Below are 24597 nucleotides of genomic sequence, written 5' to 3'. Positions count from 1 at the left end.
TAGTATCTTAAAATTCTCCCCCCGCCCCCCACATAGGGGAACCTGAAATCTCATTCATGCTCTGTGAAATTGAAGAAATTGGATATTTGGGAATGGAAATTGGTGGTCCTCCAAGCAATATGGGATCTAAAAGTGTTAAATCCTTTCATAAATAAACCTTGATTCAGACTGGAATGTCTTGGCTTGATCTTGAAGGTGATATTACAGGAGACATATAGCTGTTGACTGGCCTTAAAGATAATTATCTGCACATTCCAGTCTTAGTCTGCCATCAGCAGGGCCTGGCTTGCGATGAAGTCAATGCTCTTTCCCTTACAAGAATATTACACTTAGACAGGCCTCCAACCCCAGGATGTTTATGAACCACACTCTGCTCACAGACTTTGAAAGCAAAAGAAATCTCTTCAATAGTGGTGACCATTATCTTTCAAACCTTCTAGATTTCCATGCTGTATGTCTCTCAGCAATTTGGGTTTATTTCTAGTTGGGCCATGTCCTGCTATCTTTGGGTTGGTGATTTTCTTTTTTAAATTGTAAACTTTGGGTCTTTTTAGACCTGTTAAATTACATCACTGCTGTATGTGCATGTGAGTTTTTGGATGAAGTTGTGAAGTGAAGTCTGTTCCCATGGATAATTTCCTTGGGACAGAGAAAGAGACGGAAGCGGGGAAGGAAAAGGGGAGGAAGAGAAAGAGAGAAAGAGAAGAGCAGGGAAAGGAGGGAGGGACTTGAGAGCAAGTTTCTTTCTAGACTGTGAGCACCATGCATGCAGAGACTGAGTCCTTCATACCTGGTATAGTACCATAATAAGTTTTGTCGAATCAAAGAATGAATTTCTAGAGAGCATGAAACATGATAATCATTATTGTAATGATAATCATTACAATAGATGTTACAAAGCAAAGTATTCTAGTAGCGTTAGACTCTGAAGCCTGACAACCTGGGTTCAAATCCTAGCTCTGGTGGTTACTGGCCATGTGACTGTGGGCAAGTTTGCTTAATCTCTCTGTAAGTTTTACCATCTATAAAATGGCAGTGATAACTCAAAAGGGCACTTTGAGAAATAAATGGGATTATAGATAATTATTCACACTCACAGTGTTTAGACAATGCCTGGCACAGGGTAAATACCATACAACTGTTAATTAGTATTAATACTTATTAGTTAATTAGTTTGGGGGTATTGATGTTGGAGCTTAGGAAAACCCCTAGAGTATTTGATTTATCTTTCATTTAAAGCAGGTATAGAAGCAAATATTTATGTATCTATGGATAGACATATACATTAATATCTTTAAAATAGAGTTTTATCTTTATGATTCAACCTAATGTAGAGTATTTAAAGAAAAAACAATTAGAATACATAGTATATATCTATGTAAGAGAGGGAAGGCTTTCCATATTCATATTTACAAAATCACTCAAATATATGAAGCTGCCTTAATGTATGTATATATTGTGTATATAATTATAATTCACCAAATTTATCCCATAGTATTTGGATGCAGAAGCACAATATTTTATTTTTTCTGAGTCAAATGAAATGTTAGTTCATAACCCTTCCCCATCTGCCATGCTTGGTGGGAAAGTCAATCTCAGACATTGTGAGGGTCCCTCTGTGTCCCTTAGAGTTCTTATAAGAACCCTGAGGTTTATTTACCCAGCATGTTTGAGGGAAGGCTTTTGTCTTTGGTCCAGGAGGCTGGCTCTGGGATGCTCAGGGATGGTGCCAAACACTCCCTCCCGTGGATTCCTGAACCCCTGCCCTTAGGTTTCAGTCCCAGGCTCTTTGTTTCACCTCTCTGGGGAGCTTCTTGGAGTGGGATGCAAGCCTCTGACATCTATGACATCCACCACCCCTTCAGCCACCCCAGGTAGAATCCAAATCTCTCCAGGTCCAGCTACTTTGCCACTTACTTGAACTCATTCTGACATTTGACTCCTTGGAACAGAACCCAGGTTCTTAGACACAGAGACCTTTTACCTCACCTCTATTGTCAAGTGAAGTACAAAACTCCCCAGCACTCACATCCTTGGCCACCCTTGGGACTAGAAGAGGGAACCTTCATTCTTGGTCTTTCTTGATGTGCCCGTGGCCAAAAAACGTTCCCACTCAGGTTATACCAACACATAAATTTTAGACACCATTGCGAAAGGACCACAGATTTGAGAGACTCTGCGGGGGAGGCAGGTTGATAGAGTGGCTGAGATGGAAGGTGCTGGCATCAGACAATTACCTGCTTGACTGCTGCTCCTCCCATTTTTTAGCTATTTGATCTTGGGCTTGTTTAACCATTCTGTGCCTGATCCATAATGTGGAAATAATAGTAGGATCTGCCTCATTCTGTAAGATAATTCTGTCTAGTAAATAGATCAGAATGTGGCCCAAAGTGGGTATTCAGTGAAGGTGAATGTGTTATTATTTGAGCTACTGCTTTATCTGAGGATTGACTCTGTGCATACGGCCTCCAGTTTCCCCTGTGTTGCTCAAGTGAGCTTGTCCTCTGTGGCTAGTAAAGGTGGTCCTTGAGTCAGACAAATGACGCTTTTCCTCCTAACAGAGGAAACTTCAGAACTCAGAGCACAGAGGCAGCATATGGCAACCCTGTGTTGGGGAAGTTGTGGTGACATCCCTGAGTGTCATGGACGGGGCTAGAAGAGAGCTTAAAGCTCACCTAGGCCAGGTGTGGTGGCTCATGTCTGTAATCCTAGCACTTTGGAAGGCTGAGGTGGGAGGATTGCTTGAGGTCAGGAGTTCAAGACCAGTCTGAGTAACATAGCAAGACCCCATCTCTACAAAAAATAGGAAAGTTAGCCAGTACAGTGATGTGTGCCTGTAGTCCCAGCTACTCGGGAGGCTGAGGAAGGAGGATCGCTTGAGCCCAGGAGTTTGAGGTTACAGTGAGCTATGATGATACCACTGCACTCTAGCCCTGACAACAGATTGGGATCCTGTCTCAAAAAAAAAAAAAAAAAAAAGAAAGAAGAAAGAAAGAAAGATAGCCTCACTTAATTAATGAGCTCATTTTTTTTTATTCTTATTTCAGCATATTGTGGGAGTACAAAAGTTTAGGTTACGTATATTGCCCTTGCCCCCCACCCCCCAAGTCAAGGCTTCAAACGTGTCCATCCCCTAGACAGTGCGCATCGCACTCTTTATGTATGTATACACCCATCCCCTCCCCCACCACATCTGCCCGACACCCGGTCAATATTATTCCTAAATGTGCTCTTAGGTGATGATCAGGGAAACCAGTTTGCTGGTGAGTACATGTGGTGCTTATTTTTCCATTCTTGGGATACTTCACTTAGTAGAATGGGTTCCAACTCTTTCCAAAGGACTGATAACTAGAATCTATTTAGAACTCAGGAAAATCAGCAAGAAAAAATTAATGAGCTCACTTTACAGAAAAGAAAACTGAGGCCCAAAGAGGGAATGAGTGGAAGAGAGTGACCAAGCCAGCTCGCTACCCTTCCAGCATTTTCAACTCCTTCCTTCTCCATGACATCATTCCCAGACTTACCTGACAAGCTCGTCCACACCTCTGCCTGGAAGCCGTTTCTCATTGCTCATTGTTTCCTGACCCTGCCTCTCATCTTGGTCTCCTTTCTGTCCCCTGGAGCAGTGTTCTGCTTTCTGGACACTTCCTGGCCTTTCCTGCCTCCCTGCCCCAGCCCGTAGAATACTCTTCCCACCATCCTTATTTGACAAAATTCTACCCATCTTTTAAAATAAAGGGTCAAAACTGATCACTCATGATCCAGATGTGGCCCAGAGATATGTGTTGTTGAATTTAGGCAGATGTTTTTCCCCTTAATTTAAAAATAAGATGTCGTAGAAAAATTCAGATATTTTTACTTTTTTTGATAAATTGAAAGATCTGGCCACGTAGAATCTGCATTTTTTCCTGGTGGAAATCAGCAGCAGCTAAGGAGCATTTCCCTGTGTGGCCATCAGTCCATGATTGATAACTGCTTTGCCCCAGCAGCAGTTGAGTTCGTGATCCCTGCTTTAAGATGTAGTTTCAATGCTGTCACTCTGGGAAGCCTCCTGTCCCTTTGTCTTGCTTTTCCGAATGTATCATCCCCTCCTTGTTTATGTCTCTAACACTCTGCATATGTCTTTTCTATAGCAGAGATGGAATCTGTGCCGCTCATTGTTGGTGGTTGGTTTAGTAAATAATACTTATTATTTGTCAAGTGCCTACTAAAGGCAAGGCACAGAGCTGAGTGTTTCGTGGACATTCTAATCTCTAGGCCTCACTATGACCCTGAGTGAAGTGTATCATTATCTCCACTCCGCACATGCAGAAGCCCAGAGAGTGTAAGTGGCTTGCTCAAGGTCACACAGCTGGTAAGTGGAAGAGAAGGGATTTGGGCCTTTATCAGTCCAACCTCACCACCTGTGTTTCCTCATGTTGGATGCCGATGGATCTCTCCCATCACACTGAAAGCTATGTGACAGACAGGAATGTAATTCTCATTCCTGCATTAAATTACACTACATTAAATGCTTACATACTTTAAATGCTTACAGAATACATATTATTAATACATCAGAGGCATAGGCCTCTGATCCATTTTTTCCAGTCAAGCAATGAAGCAATAATGCTAGTATGGGTTATTAAACTATTTTGAGCACTCACTATGTGCCTCATGCTATTCTAGACCCATTACCCTATAATCTTATGTAATCCCCACGAGAGCCCTGTGCAGCAGGACCTGGTATCTCCATTTGCAGTTAAGGAATCAGAGGCTCAGTGAGACCAGGTACCTTGGCCAAAGCCACACAGGGGCAATTGGCCAGGATTTGAACTGGGATCTTTCATAACTCTGAGTCCTGCACTTTTTCTCTACCTACCACTGGCTGTCTCATGTTTTTGAACCACTTTTCTCATATCAAAGCTATCAGCCCACCAATGAATTCAGTAAGCAGAGCCTCATTGCATGTCTTTCCCCAGCCGTACAGGTGACATGGCAGCTCCTTCAGCCATTGGTTCCTTCACAGATACTTTATGAGTCATCACTCTATGCTAGGTATTGGGTCAAGGCCAGGGTACAAAGATGACAGGTTAATGTCCATCCTCAAGAAACTTTACCATCGGTGAGGGCTGGGAGCAAGAGTCCCAGTCATCTGACCATTGCCATGGATAGGGCAGGATGCTCATGCCAGTGATTTCACTGTAGGGTCCTTGCACTTGGCCTGATCGCCCACCTGCTCAAACAGAAGTGAGCCAGGGAGTCCTTCGAATAAATTCACTTCCTTTCCCAGAGCTTCCCCCAAACACAGAAGTACTTGCAAATATGGGGTCTTTTCTGAGCTGACTGTTGATAATCTCTTTGCTTATAAAGATAAGTACCCTGCAAAAACATGCTCACTCTGCCAATCAGAGGCAGGTCTGTGACACTTTCCTTTGGAAAGTGGGCGATATCGTGTGAACCAGTAGTTCTCTAACTTGAACATGCATCAGAATCAGAATCAATCTGGAGGGTTGTTAAAACACAAACTGTTGGAGTTTCTGATTCAATAGGTAGAAATTTTGAGGGGAGGGATGCTGAGAGTGTACATTCTAACCAACTCTCAGGTGGTGATGCTACTGCTGCTGGCTGGGGAACGCCCCCATTCCCCCAACACACGCACTTTGAGAATCACTGGTATAATCTTTAGGCGTTGTTTTTTGCTAATTCTAGTTATGAGTTACGTATATGTTCATTAAGTGTCAGCCATGTGCCAGGCCTCAGGATGGGTATTATAAATACCAGGTGCATAAGTTAGATATGGAGCAAAGAGCCTAGTGAGGGAAATGGGAAAATACATACAAAGAAATTCTTAAGTAGTTTAAAATTGTGACACGTGCCATGTAGAAAATAAACTTGGAGCTGAGCTAAAGTATACCAGGGACAGATGAGAGGTGGGCTGCTACTTTATCTAAGAGGACTCAGAGGGCCCTTTGGAGGTGGTGACATTTACACCAAGACCTGACAGTTGAGAAGACGCCTGCTACTTGAAGAGTTTGGGAAGAGGGGTTTGGGAAGAAGTCATGGTAAGAAAGCGCAGGTTCTGCAAGGGCCAGAGTGATGTGGGATGTGGTCGAGTAGGCAGGCAGGGGCTGGACAGTGCAGGGCCCTTGTCACCACTGGAAGGAGTTGATGCTTTATTTGCAAGGTAATAGAAACCCTACTGCCTCTTTATACATTATATTTTGATTTTGGAGGTCACTGCTTATGTGTGTGAAGATTCCTCAGTCTGTTCAGTTGTGGAGTTTTGTTTCCTTCTGTGCATAGTATAACAAATGGAAATGGTGACTTACCATGAGTTATTGCTCAGGGCAACATTGTGTACTTGGGCATGTGGTGGAGCGGAGGAAGGATGCTGTGTGCACACACACACGCCCCCCCACCACCACCCCTGCAAGCTGCGAGCTCCACAAAGGAGTAAAAAGTAGAATATGCAACACATCAAAACATAGGCAACAAGTTGGAGACTTGTCTCTGCTTTTTTTTTTTTTTTTTAATTGTCATATTTGGAAACTAGAGCTGCTTTTGTTAGAATACAATGGTTGCGTCCAGGTAGAACATACTCTTTCCACGCTCACCTTTGCTTTTTAAAAGGTCAGCTATGTTGCCAAACGTTGTAAGTTAAATCTTAGCAGGAACGACTCTAAACACAGGCTGAGTCACAAATTGAAACGGGAATGTGGATTTTTAGCTGTCATGCTTTTCTTTCTCTCTAAATGGAAGCAGAAGATGCCACCAGGCCACCTGGCTCTGTCTACCCCTCGGTGGTCGGGGTGTGTGGAGTTGTTCACGTGGCTGTCCTGTTCAGAAGTGTGTCCACCCCAGACATTCTCTTTCTTCGCTCTAGAGTAGAGTGAGTTATACTTTATTAGAGTCATTCAGATGAGAACACGTTCATGATGGTTTCTACAGCATTGGGAATGCCTGCTTTTTTTGGTTGAGTCTGCTAGAGCTGTAAAAGGAAGCTTTCTGGACAATAAGTTTGTAGCAAAAAGGGGTAGAATGAGGTTGGCAAGGGAAGAAACAATTTTGATGTAATAAAAATGGGATTGTTCAGAGCTGAGATGAGAGCTTTCTTACTATTTGGTATTCAGATGAAATTTAGTTTGGAAGTCACATCAGCGAATATTATATTTCTTCAGAACCTCAGCTGTGTTTTCGATCAGAGGGCATCTTGATTTCGCTTAACTTGTCCAGCAATAAGAAAAACCGTAGATGCCTTCAACTTGTGTGTGTGTGTGTTTATTTTATTTCATTTTATTATTTTATTTTATTTATCTTAATATTTTACCTACAGGTACTCCAGCCATGAAAATATGGTTTTAATATCCATTTCAGAACCTTTAAAGGAATGATTTTGGATGAGGGCAAAAATTGTGTGCCACCTACTGCACACAGTGCCTTTCTTTGCAGTGCTTACTTGCATTGGCACTTAATTTGTTACTGTACATTAGAACATTTCCCCATCGCCTCTGAAACTGTCTCATAGGCAAGGCTTTTAGAACCTGAATTTTTAAACACAAAACAGGATTATGGATTAATCTCAGGCAGGGAAGTCCCTGAGGGCTATGTAACCTAACAAGTAAGCCCCTGCTCTTGGCAAGTCCCTTCCCGGGCTGCCCTCTGTTCCTGCCGTTGACCTAGTGGACGAAAGAGTGGATGTGTGTGTGAGTCTAGGCATGACTTCTCTAAAGATCAACATTTGTACACACTGGAGTCACCTTTTATACATAGTGCTACTGACATTAACCAGAGAAGTGGGCCTGACAGCCCAGGCCTCAACGCCAGCGCGAGAGAGTGGCCCGGCTGTGCGCACACGGTTTATCTGAAGGGATTCAGCACAAAATTACACAGCCTAATTGTTTTTGGTCCAAAAGGAACTATTTCCCAGATAGAGGCACCTTTAAGGTTACTGAGTGTGACCCACCAAAATGGGGTATTCATTTCGATATATGTTTAGTTGTTACGTATTTTAAGGATCGAGGCTGCTTTTCTTCTTGAAAAGAGGTATCACGATTTTGTTATAGCTATTTAATAGTTATATCAGTGTGCATTCTTGAAGAAAGCAGGGGAAAAATAATATTTTTAAACAAAGCAATTTAAATATTTGAGAAGCCGCGAAAGAGAGAGAAAGTCCCAGCTGAAGCTATCAGATCCTTGAGTGAATATTTGGCATTCAAGAAGGAATCCCACGTTTTCACTTACATTTGTCTTGAGACTATTTGATACCAGGGTTCGTTTGATACAGGATTATGTTTAATCACTTTATAGGGGACTAGACTGTAATCTCATATTGGTAATAAAAACAGTGAATTTTTTAAATATGAAAAGAGCTACCAGGAAAAAAATCACTTATTTTGAGGACACAGTTCAAAGGCATACAATTGTAGAAAATGTCCTTTAGGGAAAACATAGATGTCTACTTCCAAAGCATGATACAAGTATTCGGTGAAGCCTGGAGTTTAATATGTGAATATAAAGCGCGTACAATCTGACAGAGTACTTTTTATCACAGTCATGAATTTTTGAAGAATCCAGTGTCACGTGTTAAGATTTGAGTGTTTTTATTTCTGCCCAGATGAACAGTGAGTGTTCCCACACATCAGGGGAATCGGGAAAAACAAAAGTTGCTGCTCTTAAGCACGAAAATTATGGGCAGCAGGATGTGTACTTTTCGTTGTTTTTATAGGAGTGGCTGAATTTGACCCTTGCCGTCCAGCCACTCTCTGCCAGGCTCCCCTGGGACCAATACTCGGCCTCTCGCAGGGGCTGGGGGCCGTCTGTGGTGTGGAGCCGAGTGAGAAGCAGAGGAACTGGTCCAGGGAGCCAGTGTCGAAACCCCGCTCTCATTAGTGCAGCTGGATGGCCAGAAAGCAAAGTCTCCCTCCCTGGAGGACCAGGACGATGCTGGGCAGCTCGCTGATGGCTGCAGAGATGCAAGGGAGAGGGAGGGTTTAGCGGATCTGCTGTTGTGACCGCCTGGTTACTTCCTCCGCCTGGAGATGGAGCGAGAGCGGAGAGCCCCCAGTTCAGCTTTAAAAACGAAGCTAGGTTGCGTCTGTCAGCCTTGCTTACGTGGCGTCTCTCACACTCTTCACCCGTCCTCTGCACGCGGGGAGAACCGACTGGGTGGGCGCCTTTGTTCCGAGTCTTCTCGGTATGAAGTGATTTTCCCAAAGTTAACCAATTAAGAATAGTGTTTTCCATAGAGCAGTAATCGCTCTGAGAGGAGGGAGCCAAGTCGCTGTGGGGGATGCTGTGCCCCGGGGACCCATTTGGGAGGATTTCCTTCTCCTGAAGCAACAGGGTCAACATAAAGCCGCTATAAAATGGTTTAAATAAAGGAGAAATTGAAGCGGAAGATTTCCTTCTGGCACTTCATGTCTGGTTTTTGCTTTCCTCCGCCTGCGGAGCTAAGCAAGCCAGCAGTCTGGAGGATGTATTTAGCCTGAGGATAATGAAGCTTTGCTATGATTTTTTACTTACCTGGATTATAATTATACGGAAACCAGTACCTGCTGGTGGCATTTATGGGTTTGCATGTGATGCACACTGATAGCTGTTGTTGAACATTACGCTTAAAAATGTGTGTGTGTGATGGTTTGGTTTATGAAAAGGGGACACAATTATGACATTTTTGTCACATGACTCTTAAGGTCAGTTTCATATCCTGATTCAGTAGGTGTCAAGGCACAGATTTCAATGCTGCTGCCCTCAGGAATGGAAGGCATTTACAATATGAAAATTCTCTGCTGAAATCCTCATAGCTGTGATATTTTGGGAGGGATCCTTCCTTACGTGTATGCGAATGGCCTCACTGACCTTGTGGATATTGGCTGTGGATGTGATGAGGTGTCACTCTCTCGATTAGGTTATGTTATGTGCCACAGTTGACTTTAAGAAATGGACATTATCCTATATGGGCCTGGCCTAATCCGGTGAGCCCTTAAAAGGGTTTGGGCTCTTCCTGAAGGTGAGTCAAAGCATGAGATGGATTTGATGTGTGGGAGATTCTCCACTGCTGACTTGAAAAAGTGAAGGGGGCTGTGTGGCAAGGAATGCAGGTGGCCTCGATGAGTGGCAAGGAAATGGTGACCACAGACCTACATCTGCAAGGAATTGAATTCTGTGTCAACCGCGTGAGCTTGGAAAAGGCCCCTGGGCTCCAGATGAGAATGCAGCCTGCCAATGTCTTCATACGGGATCCTTAGGAGACCCTGAATGGAGAACCCAGTCACACCATGCCTGTACTTCTGACCAGAACTGTGAGCAGCCATGCTTGAGGTAGCTTACTGTGCAGTAATAGAAAACTAAAAGGAAATATAAAAGCCAATAAGGCATTTTGGAACAGTGCTGAGATCAAAGTACCTGGTGAATACTCAGCTCCAGTGATGCAAAAGGGACCCAAGATTCATTCACTGGTTTATATTCATCCATGCATTTGTGAGTGCCATGTGCTACATGTTGTGTTCAAGCCTAGGAACATTGAGGAAAGTGAGCCAGAGATTGTCTTGCTCTTGAGGGGCTCATGGCCCAGGATTTCCTTCCAGACCTTCTCAGCGTAGTTCCTCTAACGATTCTCCCATTATATTTGTACTCAACAATCAGACTTACATCCTGGTGAAGAGCAAACCACCTGCAATTCTTGGGTAAATTCCATTCCCTTTCTGAGGTTGAGTTACCCAACAGTTAAATGGCCAGCTTCTTTTGGAGTATGTGAGTATTAAATAGGGTGTGGGAAGCTATATCATTTAAATCAGAGGTAATGATTACCTTTCTACCGTGTAGGCCCTTCTCTTCCTTTCTCCCTTTCAGCTTCCCTCCCACAATTGTCTATTGACCATCTACTGTGTTTGAAGAGATGCTGTTCCCAGTGGGAGGATGCCAGGATGCACTAGACTGCGTGTGCTCAAGGAGCAAGGTGACATGCAGGGAGACCACTGCTTGTTGCTCAAAGTAGATGGAACTGTGATGCAAGGATACTGAAGGGTATGGCCAGGAGTCAGCTTGAAATTTGTCACCATCAACAGGCATCTCCTCCAGAGCCAAGCCAACAGGAGAATTCAGAGTAAAAGAGACCCATTTCTTTTTTCCTCATTGGAATTGCTTCCGCACTGATTCTTGTATCACAAGAAAGTTTGTCTGTTTTGGAGAAACACCCTGATTTGTTGAATGGGAATGAGCAGACCCTGCTTTTAATAATAGAGGTAGCCAAGTGGCATGGACAAATGGTTCTGATTTCCTAGGCCCTGACTACTTATTTGGAGTGCTGCAGAAACAAAATGATAACAACAAATTCAGACAATGCTAAACAGTCACAAAAGAAGCAAACAACCATACTGGATTTCTAAAACCCATAGGAACTTTATTAGGGAACAAGGTGAAATGAGCAAAATGCATTGTGGGGCAGGGTAGAAGTGGCAGGGCACTGTCAGGGCCAAAAGCACTCACACCTAGAAGTGTGGCCCATCTTAAGGTCATTTTGGCTAAGGGTAGCTGCCACTGTAACTGCCGCTAGAGGGCCCTGTCCTTTCTGGAGGCCTGCTTCACTCCTGTCCTTTAGAGGCTATGGTCTATTAGCACCTCATTTTTCCATGGGAGTAGAAATTCTTTCTATGTAGACCTTTTTCTCGGTTGAAATTTTAAGAATTAGTCTTTTTCACGTTAATAATGCATGCTTACAGCAATAAGTACAAAACATAATATAGTAGGTTATATGAAATCCCTAAACCTAGAAAACAAACCCATAATGAATATTTTGATGCATTTCCTTCTAGTCTTTTTTTCCTATGAATATACATTGAAAACCCCATACACAGTTAGGGTTGAATTTCACTTCTTATTTACTTACCTGTTTTTCTCGCTTAAGATTTCATGAGCATCTTTCCTTTACATTAAATATTTCTACTTAGTGTTGAATGTCTGACCAACATCTCACCAATTAGATGCTCCTAACTTGTTTTCCACTTTCTTTGTAACACTTTTATACACACATACACACACTCCCGTCATAGTTTATGTAACTCATTTTTTTGGAAGGTGTATACATATATGTATGTTTGTATATGTATGTGTAGTATGTGTATATATAAGTATATATACACATACCTACACAATTTTATTCTGATTTTTATAAACAACATTGTGATGAATATGTTTATATCCTTGGAATAAATTCCTCTGGGAATAACCTTTATTATATCCTTAGAATAAATCCTGAAAGTGGAATTGCTGGATCAAATGGTAATTCATGAGTTATACTGAATTTAAAGGAATTGAAAAGTTTTTCTCCTATGATCAAAAAAAGGTAAACTTTCTACAAAGATTGAAATAATTTCTGAACATCACTGTTGGACAAAAAAGTCGTGAAATTGGATGTTCTGATACTGCTCTTTCTAACAGAGTAGCCACTAGACATGTGGCTATTTACACTTAAATTTTAATTAATTAAGATTAAATGAAAAACTCAGTTCCTAGGTTGCACGAGCCACATTTGAAGTACCATATAAACACAAGTAGTAGTGGCATGTGTGCGAGGCAGTACAAATTAGACCACTGTCCCTATTGTAGGAAGTTCTACTGGATAGCGTTGCTCTATTATCTTCCCCAGTACCTTCATCTTTATGTTTGGAACTTAGCCTAAGTAAGATTAAACCATGGACAATGCATATTTTGTGTGTGATTAATTTAGTTTGTTATAAAGTAGGTTGCATGGTAAAAAAAAAATTTTACCATTTCATTAAAGATAAAAAATATGATATATCTTTCTGAAAATATAGGAAAATGGGAATCCAACCCTTTATCTTGCTTATTTATTCTCTTATAGGCTTAAAACTGAGCACCAGTATTTCAACTAATACCACTGTTGATGACAATCTAGGTTACGCATGCTTACTCCATGCCATGCATGTAGCTATTGTAGCTCAGGTATTCCTCACAGGGACCCTGGAGGTGCAGTTATTATTCACATTTTACAGAGGAGAAAACTGACATGCACAGAAGTACCTTTCTCAAAATCACAGAGCCAGTATGTAGCCAGAGCCGGATTAGGACCCAGGCTCTCTGGCTTGGGAGTCCATGTCCTTCACCAGCCCAATACTGCTTCTCAAGACTGTCTCAAACAGTTAGGGAAAAGGCCAGCCCTTTGCCGTGCCGCACAACTGTGACACACATAAAATAAAGATGGCCTCCCAGCTGCTCAAGACGTATCTACACCAGACATACCCAGAAACACAGCCACACAGACTTTTTCTCACGGAAGCTTCCACTGAGCCCAGTCCCATCTGGAATGAAGAGTGCTCAAGGGCATTTTTAAGCAACTGTCACTCGTTTGTACTCTGTAACAGACTCCGTTAGATGTATGTATTTTTGTACATTTCTTCTCCATCCATCTTTTATTGTGCCATGGAGTTTTGTTGATAAGCCTGGGAAGAGAAAGGGGAAAGGGAGAACTTAAAGTGTCGTCAAAATGAAAGAGCCTGAGCCTAAACGGATTTACTTGATGTGGGGGTATTTGTTTGCAGTAGAAGGATCACAGGCAACACGTTTAAGCAAAGCTCCTAGATGCTTAAACTTCAATGAGAAGAAAACAAATCACAAACGTAAGCTTGAGGACGGTCAGGTCCAGGCAGAAAGCAGTCTGGGGATTTTCATTTTCAACCTTTTCCAAAAGGTGTCACTCTAAGGCAGCAGTGGGGAGGTGGGAGGGAGGAGGAGATAGCAATGTCAGATAAGAGTAATTGGAAAAATAAGATTAGTAGTCCTCGTTTTCATAGACCCTTCAGCCCACAGCACCGCTGTCTGAGAAGCTGCCGCTGCTGAGGAGGGGGGTTGACGCATTTATCTTCACCTCATGATCTCAGGGTGACCTTCTGTGCCCAGAGTCGAGCTGGGCCAAGTCCAGCTATTCCCACAGGACCAATTCACATTCCAGATTTGCTGTAAGCGGGGACGTGGGGATTGCACTGGCTCTGTGTTCTGGTGCAAACTGAAAACCATCCTCTTGCGCTCAGGGTGGAATGAAGACAGGAAGCCGAGATGGCTGGTGGAGGCTGATGCAGAAGAGGCCAGTCTGTTTTTAAAATACGGCTTTAAAAATTTCCAATCATTAACACAGAATACACACCGACTCAATCCTGACATATAATTTAAGGGGAAAAATGGTCTTATCAAAATATTTGAACATCAGCTCTCGCCAAGCAAGCCTCTTGAAGAGCGCAGGGAGTCACCGTGCGTCGGGAAGAGACACGTGGAACCCGGAGCGGGGTCCTGGCAGATAACTGAGAGAGAGGCTGGTTTTCAAATATTTAGTTAACGCAAATGTATGTGTAAGTTTAAGTCGACACATGTTAATGATTTAAGGTCTTAAACAGGTTTTTTTATTTTATTGTTTTAAGGCTCCGCTGTTCACTTTAAAAGATCCGACAGTTTCTCCAGAGCCACGCGTAAACACTAGACTCTTTAGAAATCCATTTGATGGCTTCATTGTTCTTAAAGCGTACAGTTATGATTTATTCAAATACGGTTGAATATTTCCTGGTAACTGAACTATTTTAGAATAGGGTTTTTATGATCTGCAGTGTAGAATGACTAATAAAATCAGAAATGGCACACAATTAGTCAGCGTTGTTTTTGTTTGCTTTCTTTGATTGGTGTGGCCACATTGACATCTAGCTTAAAGAAACCTTTAATGATTATGTTCTAGATATGTAACACCAAAGCAAAAGATTTTTAAATGAAATATTAGCTTTCCAGATATAGGATTATAATTCCAATCTTGCATCACTCGATACTTCTATTTAATATTTTCTTTTTAAAATCACAATTGTGATTAAATAATTGTTTGATTCTGGGCTTCCCGGACAAACCAGACCACTTCTGCAGACAGGCCTGTGGCTAGTGTCCAGCAGAGTGCCTGGCAGCTGGGAGACACCCAGCTGGGTGGTCGAATGAAGGAAGTGAGGAGTGCATGTCTCTCAGGCCCCGGGACAGAGCTTGTGGAACGCAGGCCACGACTTAAAGCTTCTTGCTTCTACCCCAGTGCAGAACCTGGGAAATTTTTATTGCGCCTCTATGAAAGTCATGGATTCCTGGGTGCTCCTGGCTGCGTCTGAGCACACGGCCTCCATCCTTTTAGGGGCCGAGTAACTGAGCCCTCCTCATCTCTCTAGCAAAGGGAAGGTGCTCGAGGCAAACAGAGCAAGAACTTGAAGGGTATTTTGTGAGGATGGCAGGGGGACCCCTGATTTATGGGGTAGGAAAGTACCAAGTTTGGACTTACACTTCATTCATCATTGCACTAAGTGGGTCAAAGGAGGGTGTTTGAGAATCCTGTCTTTGTGTTCCCTTTTCTCCCATTGTGCAGGTATTTACTGAGTGTGGACATTGTCAGGTGCTGAAGGGGCTTCCAAAGAAGATGGAGACATGGCCTCTGCCCTCCAGGGATTGCAGTCCAGTTATTTGTAGCAACTAAGCATACACATTGTGCAGAACAGGTGCAGCGGTGAAAACTGAAGGCGCTTGGGTTGGGCAGAGGTGATATAGTTAGGAACCGGCATGTGTTGGTCCCTTCCAGGGTGCTGGGCAAGCGGGCTGGGTATGGTATAGGCATTATCTCACTTTATGCTCACGTCAATCCTCTGTGGAAGCTTCTGTCTTCTCTCCACTTTATAGAGGAGGATCTGCAGGTTTAGAGAGGTCAGTAATGTCTAGGGTTCCCAGACATGGCTGCACTTTGGAGTTACCTGGATCTTTAATAAAATACAGATGCCCGGCTCCCACCCTCAAATGTTTGATTTAATTGGGAGGGGTGTGACCACAGTGTCAAGATTTTTAAAAGCTTCCTGAGGGATTCTAATGTTTAGCAAAGTTTAGGAAGCATTGGGTTAAGATTGGTCTGAGGTCAGAGATCCTATAGGTGGAACCCAAACTTGACCCAGCTCTGATTGCTTCCAGAGCTCCAGCTTTTGTTCCCTGCATGCTGTGAAGGAGGCCGGGTGGAGACAGGGCCTTGAACAATGGATGGGCAGTTTCAGTAAGAGAGGAGTGAGCGTGGGGCAGTCCAGCAAGTGTGTGTGTGTGTGTGTGTGTGTGTGTGTGTGTGGCTGGGGATCGGTGAATGCAGTAATAAGCAAACATGAAATGGGCTGAATACCTACCAGGCACTGGATTATTAAGAGCTGCCACTTATGTGGCACTGAGTACTTGGCATTGTTCTCAGAGCATTGCACATACCAACCCATTTGATCCTTACAAAAACTGGAGCTGAGTTCAGGCATGAGCCCCACATCACAAGTGAGGAACTTGAAGCTTCAATTTTGTATAACTCACTTAGAGGTGCACAGCTAATAAGTGACAGGCTAGCTCCTGAATTATGTTCCTAACCACTATACTGTGTTACCTCTTGTGTTAAGGAAGTACTAAGTGTTTTCATGTTTGCCAGACCTTGCACTAAGAGCTTTACTTTCATTGCTTCACGTAATGACTTGCAATAACTCTTACGAGAGGTACTATTGTTTCAGATGAGGAAGCTCAGACACTTTCCCAACGTTCCCTGACTAGTTAGTGGTGAAGCAGGTATTACTACAGTCTGGCTCCATAATCCATGCTTTTAAACATTCTCATGTTTTAAAATATTAAAATTAAAAAAAAATTTCAAATTAAATCCCAAGCAGAATGCCATATATAAAACAGATAAAAGCAGAATAACTCCCTTTGAGTGTGGGATGGTGGACTCAGATCTCTGCTGAGTCACACTCCTCCTCCCATTCCACTAACCTGTTTATCAGCCTCAGACACTTTTGTGGAACCCCTGGTGATCTAGGGACACAGTTTGAAAACCACTGCTGTGGATAATAGGAATCCTAGAGATGTTGGAGCCAGACCAGTTATCTTTTGAAGAATATTGATGGTTTAGGCATGTTTTCCTGGCAATGGGGAGACAAGTTGTGACAATAATTCCCGTGGAACCTCTTTGAATCCCGGACCTGCGGGGCCCAGTTCAAAGACACATTGAAAGACACACAGTGAAAACAGCCAAAAAAAACCAAAAGGAAAGTCCAACTTTCAAATTGTGTCTTTAGAAAACATTGAAGGAGCCCAGGAATAACCCCTACCAACTTTTTTTCTACCCCTTTCTCTCCTCCCCAATTCTCTTATTCTGCCCTTAAAATAAAATCTTTCTCTGTCCCAAGCCCCAGGCTCTTTCTCCTTCCTTCCCTTACTTATTTCCTTCCTTCTCCAGCTTTCTATTACATAGATCACCTTAGACTGTTCTGCAAAGCCTATCCCTTTGCACCCAGTTTCATAGCTTCACTTTGCCACCCATTTGCTAATTCTGTTTCATAAAATCCAGAAATAGATCTGCCTGAGAAATATGCTCTGGTGGGGAGATGCTGATCAGACAAAGCTGTGTCGTCACTTGGGAAAGGGTAGAGACAGAGGCTTGGAATACACACATGCCCATATGCACATGCATGTAAGCACACATACACATATATGTATGCATGTATTATATAATTATTTTCAACCCTATCATACATGTGGGAGAGGAAAGGACCTGAGCTTGAGTGTCAAAAGTAATAATAGAAGAGAATGATGGATCTAAGAAGTGTTTCCAAAATAGAGCCATACGATTTGGTGATGAATGGAAAATAAAAGAGGAAGAAGAAGGAAAAGACAAATATTTCTGAGGTCTTAAATATGAGTGACGAGAGAAGGTCAGGATGTTGGACCCAAATGGTGGATGTGTTAGTTATACAGGTTGGGAGGGTGAAGATGGGTGATAGGGATTTGGTTTACGGAGGTACATGGATCAACAGTTGGCTTTTGGTCATCCTCAACTTAAAGTGATAATAGTACATCCAGATGGAATTGATCAACTGGTGGTTAGGTACATGTAAAAGAGGTCAAGTGAACAAAAGGAGATGAAGGTTGGAGAGGTATCTGCATAGAGGTGAGAGCCCTGGAGACATACCTCAGTCCCTGTCCTGAGTATCTACATGGGTGAGGAAATGTCTCTAGTACAGAGTCACAAGGGGAAGGACCACTTGTGGGTCCTTATGGACTGCAGGAAGATGAGGGATTTGCAAAAGAAACAGGGAAATACGTTCCTATATATCTTACTCCATTGGGGCTGCTATAACAAAATACCATAGAATAGGTGGCTTATAAACAACAGAAATTTATTTCTCTCCATTCTGGAGGCTGGGAAATCCAAGATCAAGGTGCCAGCATGGTCACATTCTGGTGAAAGCCCTCTTCTGGGTTGCAAACTGCTGACTTCTTGCTGTGTCCTTACATGGTGGAAGGAGCAAAGAAGCTCCCTTAAGCTTCCTTTATACGGGCACTGATCCCATTCATAAGGGCTCTGCCCTCATAACCTAATAGCAAGACCCAAGGCCCCACCTCCTAATACTGTCAGGTTAGGGTTAGGATCTCAACATGTGAATTTGGGGTGGGGACATAAACATTCAGACCATAGCACTAAGGGAAGCATCAGGTGCAGGCGAATGGAAAGTGAGTAGAGCACCACTCACTCATTAGAACTGTATTTCCAAAAGACTAATTATAAAAAGGAAAAGTGATCATAATATATTAATTGTTTATAAAATCATATATTTATATGTATATATTTATATATAGCATCCCAGTTATGTGTACACATATATAGAGATAGAGATAACAAAATGTATATAATGTTTATCTTTAGGTGATGGGATTTGAGAGGGTCTTAACTAAAAATAATATTATTGGTGAATAAGATGAAAATTTAAAGATTTTCAGATCTGCATGTTTCAGATTTTGTACAATGAATACCCTTTATTCTTACTATCAGAAAAGAATGTCAATTAGAAGAGGGCTACATCATCTCACTTAATGATGCCCACAAACATCTATTAATAATAGGAAAGCAACATGGTCCCTTATTTGCAGATGAGGAAACTAAAGCTGAGAGAGGTGAAGGAACTTGTCTCAGTCACACAGGTAGTAAGTGATGCCATTATACTAATCTGGTGGTGGTTAAGATACAAACTACATTTATATAGTTGGTTAAAATGTTACTTCATAGAAGAGGCAGATAGATTTGGGGCAGTGTTTAGCTGTGCAAGCTACACATTAGGAAAAGACATTTGGCAAGAAGGAAGGTACCAGTGGCCTGCAGGAGTAGAAATCCATGGGATAGCAAGAATAACAAGCTGTTTCCTCTTGATGAGAGGTGATTAGTCATGGGAGATGGAGGCAGGTATAGAGCACTCGTTAAGAAATTGGACGGTTCACCAGTCAAGATGGACCAGGTTGTGCTGGGAGTAACAGCCCCCAATCTCAGTGGTGTAGCACAAGTTTATATCTTGCTTATGTGTTGTGGTTGGCCTTGGGTGTCGTTGTGGTCACTTAGGGACTCAGACGGAAAGAGGTATCATCTAAAACTTGGTTCTTCCGTCACCATGGCAGGGAAAGGGGAAGGTTGGAGTTGCATGTTACCACCTAACTCTTCTACCTGGAAAGGACAGTGGTTTGATTGCAAAGCTACACCCAACTTACAGAGGGGAAGTGTGGTCCTGGCATGTCCCCATCCGGAGGAGAGCTGGAATATTGTGAAACACACTAATGACGACAGCAGGGAAAACAGTTCTTGCTTTTTAAGGTTCCTGTTTTCGCAGCAAAGAAAACAGCTCGCAAAACTATCAAACATTAACTACAGGAAGGACCAGGAGGCATCCTCAGGGAAACTGAGACTCCAAGAGCACAGTGACTGTTTTCAAAAGTTAGAGAGAAACGGTGTTATGCTGAGACTAGAAGGGTGTATCTAAGGCCAGGGCTCCCCGGTCCTCTGTGTGTAACACTCACTGCTGAGGGGCACATGATTAGGATGAGGGGGAAGCTTTGGCCTGGGAAGCTATTTCAAGGTATTGAGAATAGCAGTCTCATCTCATACTTGGAGTTATCGATGGAAACCAATGGCATCTCCGTCAGTTAAATCTCTGTGTTTCATCTCCTAGGTGCCCGGGTTTCTCCATGTGGTTATTGCTAGAATGACTGGAGCAGCCTGCAAGTCATTGCTCTAAGTGTAACATTGGGTAAATGTAAAACCAGTTGGTGCCTGCCCCAAGCAGTCTGGTGGCAGGTGAACTAAGACCTTGGAAGCCCAGCTGAGTAGCTCTGTGTCTATAGATTGCAGACAGATCAGTTTCAGCAGATGGGAATCCTGGAGACCTCCCCTCCCCTGGAATCAATAGTATGTTTGCAATAAAGGCCATGGGGTCCTGAGGTCATAGGACACCTCATATGGAGGCTCAGTTAGACTATCTGAATTGGCATTTGGAACAACCATAATTCTGAGTTTTTTGGACACTGCTATTGAGTTTATCAAAAATAGGAAAAAAAAAAAAAGGGAGGAAAAGTAAAATCTCTGCATTAGCTTTATCGTGTATTGCTTTGTAGGAGAGCTTCTAATATTTGTGGTGTTCTATGAACTTGTATGAGAAACTGAAAAGCTTATTATGGCTTTTTAAATTTTATATATTTGTAAAGTTAGAGAATAATGCTATCTATTCTACAGTTAAATAGGTGTGGCTCTGTGACTTCCACAGGTTATCCTTTACATTCTTGCTTTTTAAACTGTTTTTGGTTCGGGCTTTGATTTAAATTACATGGTCATTAAGTCTCCTCTTTTTATCAGGGCAAAATGGAGGGTTTTTGAATCTTAAAAGCATGTAATTTACCTTGGATGTGAACTATAATGCTTATTCTGAATAAATTCCATGTAAAACTGAAGAAATTGTGTAGAAAGTCTTTATGAATTGGAACTTAACATGTCATTGACACGTTTTGAAGGGCGTTCTGTTGACTTTAGTGATGGATGAGCCTACTCTGCCAAATTCAGCTGGAAGGGTGGTTTAAAAAGCCAAACATCAGCTCTGGAATCTAGAAACTTCCTGGAACCATGATTTTGGATCAGCAGGGTAGACATGCAGCCTGCGTCTACGCAAGGGATGGCATTTTACCAGCTTGCTCCACGGAAGTCTCTGGAACGTAACCATAAACACCAGCCCTCTTTGTTGTGTATTGGCTTTTAAAAGTCCCCAGTGGTTTGGGGAGGGTAAGGCCTTGCCCCAGGGCTCTGTGGTCCAATATTTTGGGACCTGGCTGAAAATCCTGGATATTTGATAGTCTGGCTTATTTCTATGGTGTATTAGCACCCTATAAAAGTTACATGTCATTTATTTCAAGTTTAGAACCCTCTCAAACTTCAGGGGCAAACCAAACTTGAACCTTTTGTGGCTGGAATTCTGTTTACTTTTGGCCAAACCTTGTTTCCTGAATGTAAGTCAGGGAGGTGAGGTGAGAGGGGCTCCTGAGGCCCCTTGGACATAGAATAGCTTTTACCAAACAAGGCTTTGATAGGTTAAAACATGAATGAATCTGAAACACGCAGATTAACTTTCTGTCAAAGTACTCAGGGGCCTATGCACAAAAGTATGTATACCGTGCTGAGCAAAGTGCATTTTGAGAGGCTCCTTCCTTCAACTGTGAGGAAGTATCTGAGATTTTTGCCAAACACAGGTTGAAATTGGGTCAAGCCACTCACACACACCCCCACTTCTAATAAATATATTAAATAGTTTCTATAAAGGTTATTAGGCAATCCAATTGAACACGGACCTTGGAGAAATTTGGACATTTCTTGTGTTTGAAACATTTATTTTTAACCAGTGACAAAGAAAGAAAGGGCTCCAAGACACAGTGCCCAGTTCAGGGATACTTAGGATTTCCTTGCATGTTTATTATCAGAACACAGCCTAGCGAGGAATGCCTTGTGCTTGAATGAAGGGGGAATGACACCCTGAACTCCATGTGCCTTTCAGATAGAAGAACTGATGAACGCATTGGAGAAGACCAGGCAGGAGCTGGATGCCACTAAGGCACGCCTCGCCTCCACACAGCAGTCCCTGGCTGAAAAGGAAGCGCACTTGGCCAACCTCCGGATGGAGAGGAGGAAACAGCTGGAGGAGATCCTAGAGATGAAGTAAGTACCCAGTCTTGCTTTCATAATCTCTCTCTTCGAACCTCTCTTTAGGGTGGGAAAGGGGAAGGGTTAGAAAAGATAAGAAAGAGCTCGGAGAAAGCATAATTTAACGAACACTTGACTGGTCACTTCCGAGAGTATGTTTCTTACTTTTTAAGTTATAACTTTGATGTCTCAATTTGTTTTTCACATCTGCAATTTAATATATATATCTCCAGCATTAGATTTTGTGCATCTGTGTTTTGTGGATGGCGCTGGCATTCATAGATCTGTTGCAAAGCTCTGAGACAGCCAAGAGACAGAGGCCTCCTTAAGCACAATGGTAATTTGAGCCCTGGTCAGAGTTAAGTGGAAACTTTTCTGAGGAGGTATTTCCTAATTGTGACTATAACTTTGCTAATTATATTCTTTTCACTTGTGTACAATGTCTGGCTTGTGTTGGCTTTCATAGCGGCTCAAGGTTGGCATGTCTTTGTTTAGAAAGCAGAACTCTGATTTGCTGGGCTGATAAAAACAGGTTGGAAATCCCACGCCTTCCAACACATCCTGGTTGAGAGAGGTTGTGTAGGGACAGATTAGATCGGAACCAATGGTTTTCTTTGATTTAATCAATAAAGCGCAACTGAGTGCTGGGAAACGGTTGTCCCTGTGGTCCTATGACACACCCCCTTATACCTACCTCCTAGTTAGTTCTTGAAATGAAATATCATCATGGAAGAACACAGGAAAGACAGTTACTGAAAGATTTCAATAATAATCAATTGTAATGGGTCTGTTTCTAAATAACTAGTCAAGTATTAGCATCTCTCTATGTAAGTTTTAAAGTAATCACTAAGATATAATTTAAATCGGACTTCCTTCCACAGTAAGGGGAAACATACATAATTATGGTATCTTAAGCCTGTAACACAGACTTTGAAATTGGTGGCAAGGTCTGGAAGTGACCTTATTGTGACCCAGCAAGTCTTACACATGGTTAACGTTAAGCCCAGAAAGCTTAGATCATGGAAAATATAGAATGAAGGATTTTGAAGGATTTAATAATGAGGACAAAATTTTTATTCCTACCTCAATTTCTCTAAGACCAAAGAACAAGTAGGTTTTTTTTTTTCACATATAAACTAGCATTTTTCCTAATAAAAGATGATATAATAAAAACAAATATTATTATACTCATTTTAGAGGTGAGGGAACTGAGACTCAGAGAGATTCGAATACTATGCCTAAGGCCATCTGGCCAGGATTAAAACCAAAGTCTTCCACCGCAAGCCCCCTTTCTGCTACCTCATTTTCTCAAGGAGCTTACGCTGACTTTGTCAAATCTGGAACTTTTGTCTGTTTGAGCCACTGTGATAATCGTGCTGCCTTGAGCAGTGCCAGGCCCATGCTGGGTACTCAATAATTGTTTGTTGCCTAGAGCAGTGTCTGGCATATCGTAGGGGCTTAATAATGGTTGTTGAATGAGCAAATATATTGAATGCTGGAGATGGAATTTTATGTAGCTAAGAAGAAAAGTATTTCAAGTGTCTGTGGCATTATCACTCTGATCAATAATTTGTTAACAATAACCAATATCAGTATTAAGATATTAACAATGTAGGTAGATTGAGTCCATCAACCTTTATTCTTTCCCACTTATCTATCCCATTTCTGCCTCCTTGTGTGTTGTTATGTGTCAAGTCTAGCCTAGTTTTTCTACTTGTTTTCCAGCTGATCCCAAGTTAACACGGCATCTCCTGTAGTGATTTATTAATATTATGCCATTGTAAGGAAACTTTCATTACTTCCTGCTTATGAAAAGAGCATATGTTAATACTGTCAGCATTTCGAGAGAACAAGTAATGGTGAAGTATGCTGGTTTGGGAGTCATCAGACCTGGGTTGGAATCCTGTGGTCCACTTGGTGGCTGTGTGACTTGGGAGAAATGCCCTTAACCTCGTTGACCCCCCAGTTTCCTCCCGTAACGATGTGCATGGGGGTAGATGTAAGGAGAGGTGCTCAGCAGAGGGCTTGGCACACAGAAAATGATCTATGTGTCTAAATGGCGCTATCAGCCAATGAAAATATGTCATTTGTTTAATATACTTTGTGAAGAGTATCATTTATCTAAAATTTGGATTTATTTTTTTAAAACATATAAACCTTTTCCATGTGTATGTTTTCCCACTTAACTTCATGATTTCAGATAGCACCTAACTAAGACCTCTTTTGGTGAATTGCCACATTATTGCTGAAGTGCTTAATCTGCTGCCACTGCAAAATAAATACAAAATTCCTCTGTTAATTCCTTTGGTAAAAGTAACAAAGCCCTGCTTCATTAAGCCCGATATGGACCCTATTCACTATTTACTGTCCCAGAAGCCCAACTTATAGGCTCCTTTCCTGGGACTAGGGAAGGACGCAGGTACAGGGCAAGTATATTAGCTGAGGTGCCCAACTAGATTCACCAGCCTTTTGGGCTGTTCAAGTCAACCAATTGGTTTAATCGATCATGATTTTTATGCTGAATTAACACGTTGGTTATTTTACATTGACTGAATCCATGTAAGTTA

General features: G+C 42.2%; 1 protein-coding gene across 2 annotated transcripts in view; it reads left to right on the top strand.

Moving 5' to 3' along the window:
• ERC2 (ELKS/RAB6-interacting/CAST family member 2) overlaps positions 1-24597 on the top strand; it is an 887395-nt gene that overhangs the window by 520832 nt on the left and 341966 nt on the right. For both annotated transcript variants that reach the window (XR_011233902.1, XM_069473718.1), the window contains exon 14: positions 21885-22045. Coding sequence is in view for 1 of the 2 variants with exons in the window: in XM_069473718.1 (XP_069329819.1) it covers positions 21885-22045 (161 nt within the window). In the remaining variant the exon portion in view is untranslated. The remainder of the gene's footprint in view (positions 1-21884; positions 22046-24597) is intronic.

The sequence above is a fragment of the Eulemur rufifrons genome, chromosome 7 (genome assembly GCF_041146395.1).
Source record: "Eulemur rufifrons isolate Redbay chromosome 7, OSU_ERuf_1, whole genome shotgun sequence".
Lineage (NCBI taxonomy): Eukaryota > Metazoa > Chordata > Mammalia > Primates > Lemuridae > Eulemur > Eulemur rufifrons.
Note: the sequence above shows the minus strand (reverse complement) of the source record. Positions and strands in the feature narration are given on the sequence as shown.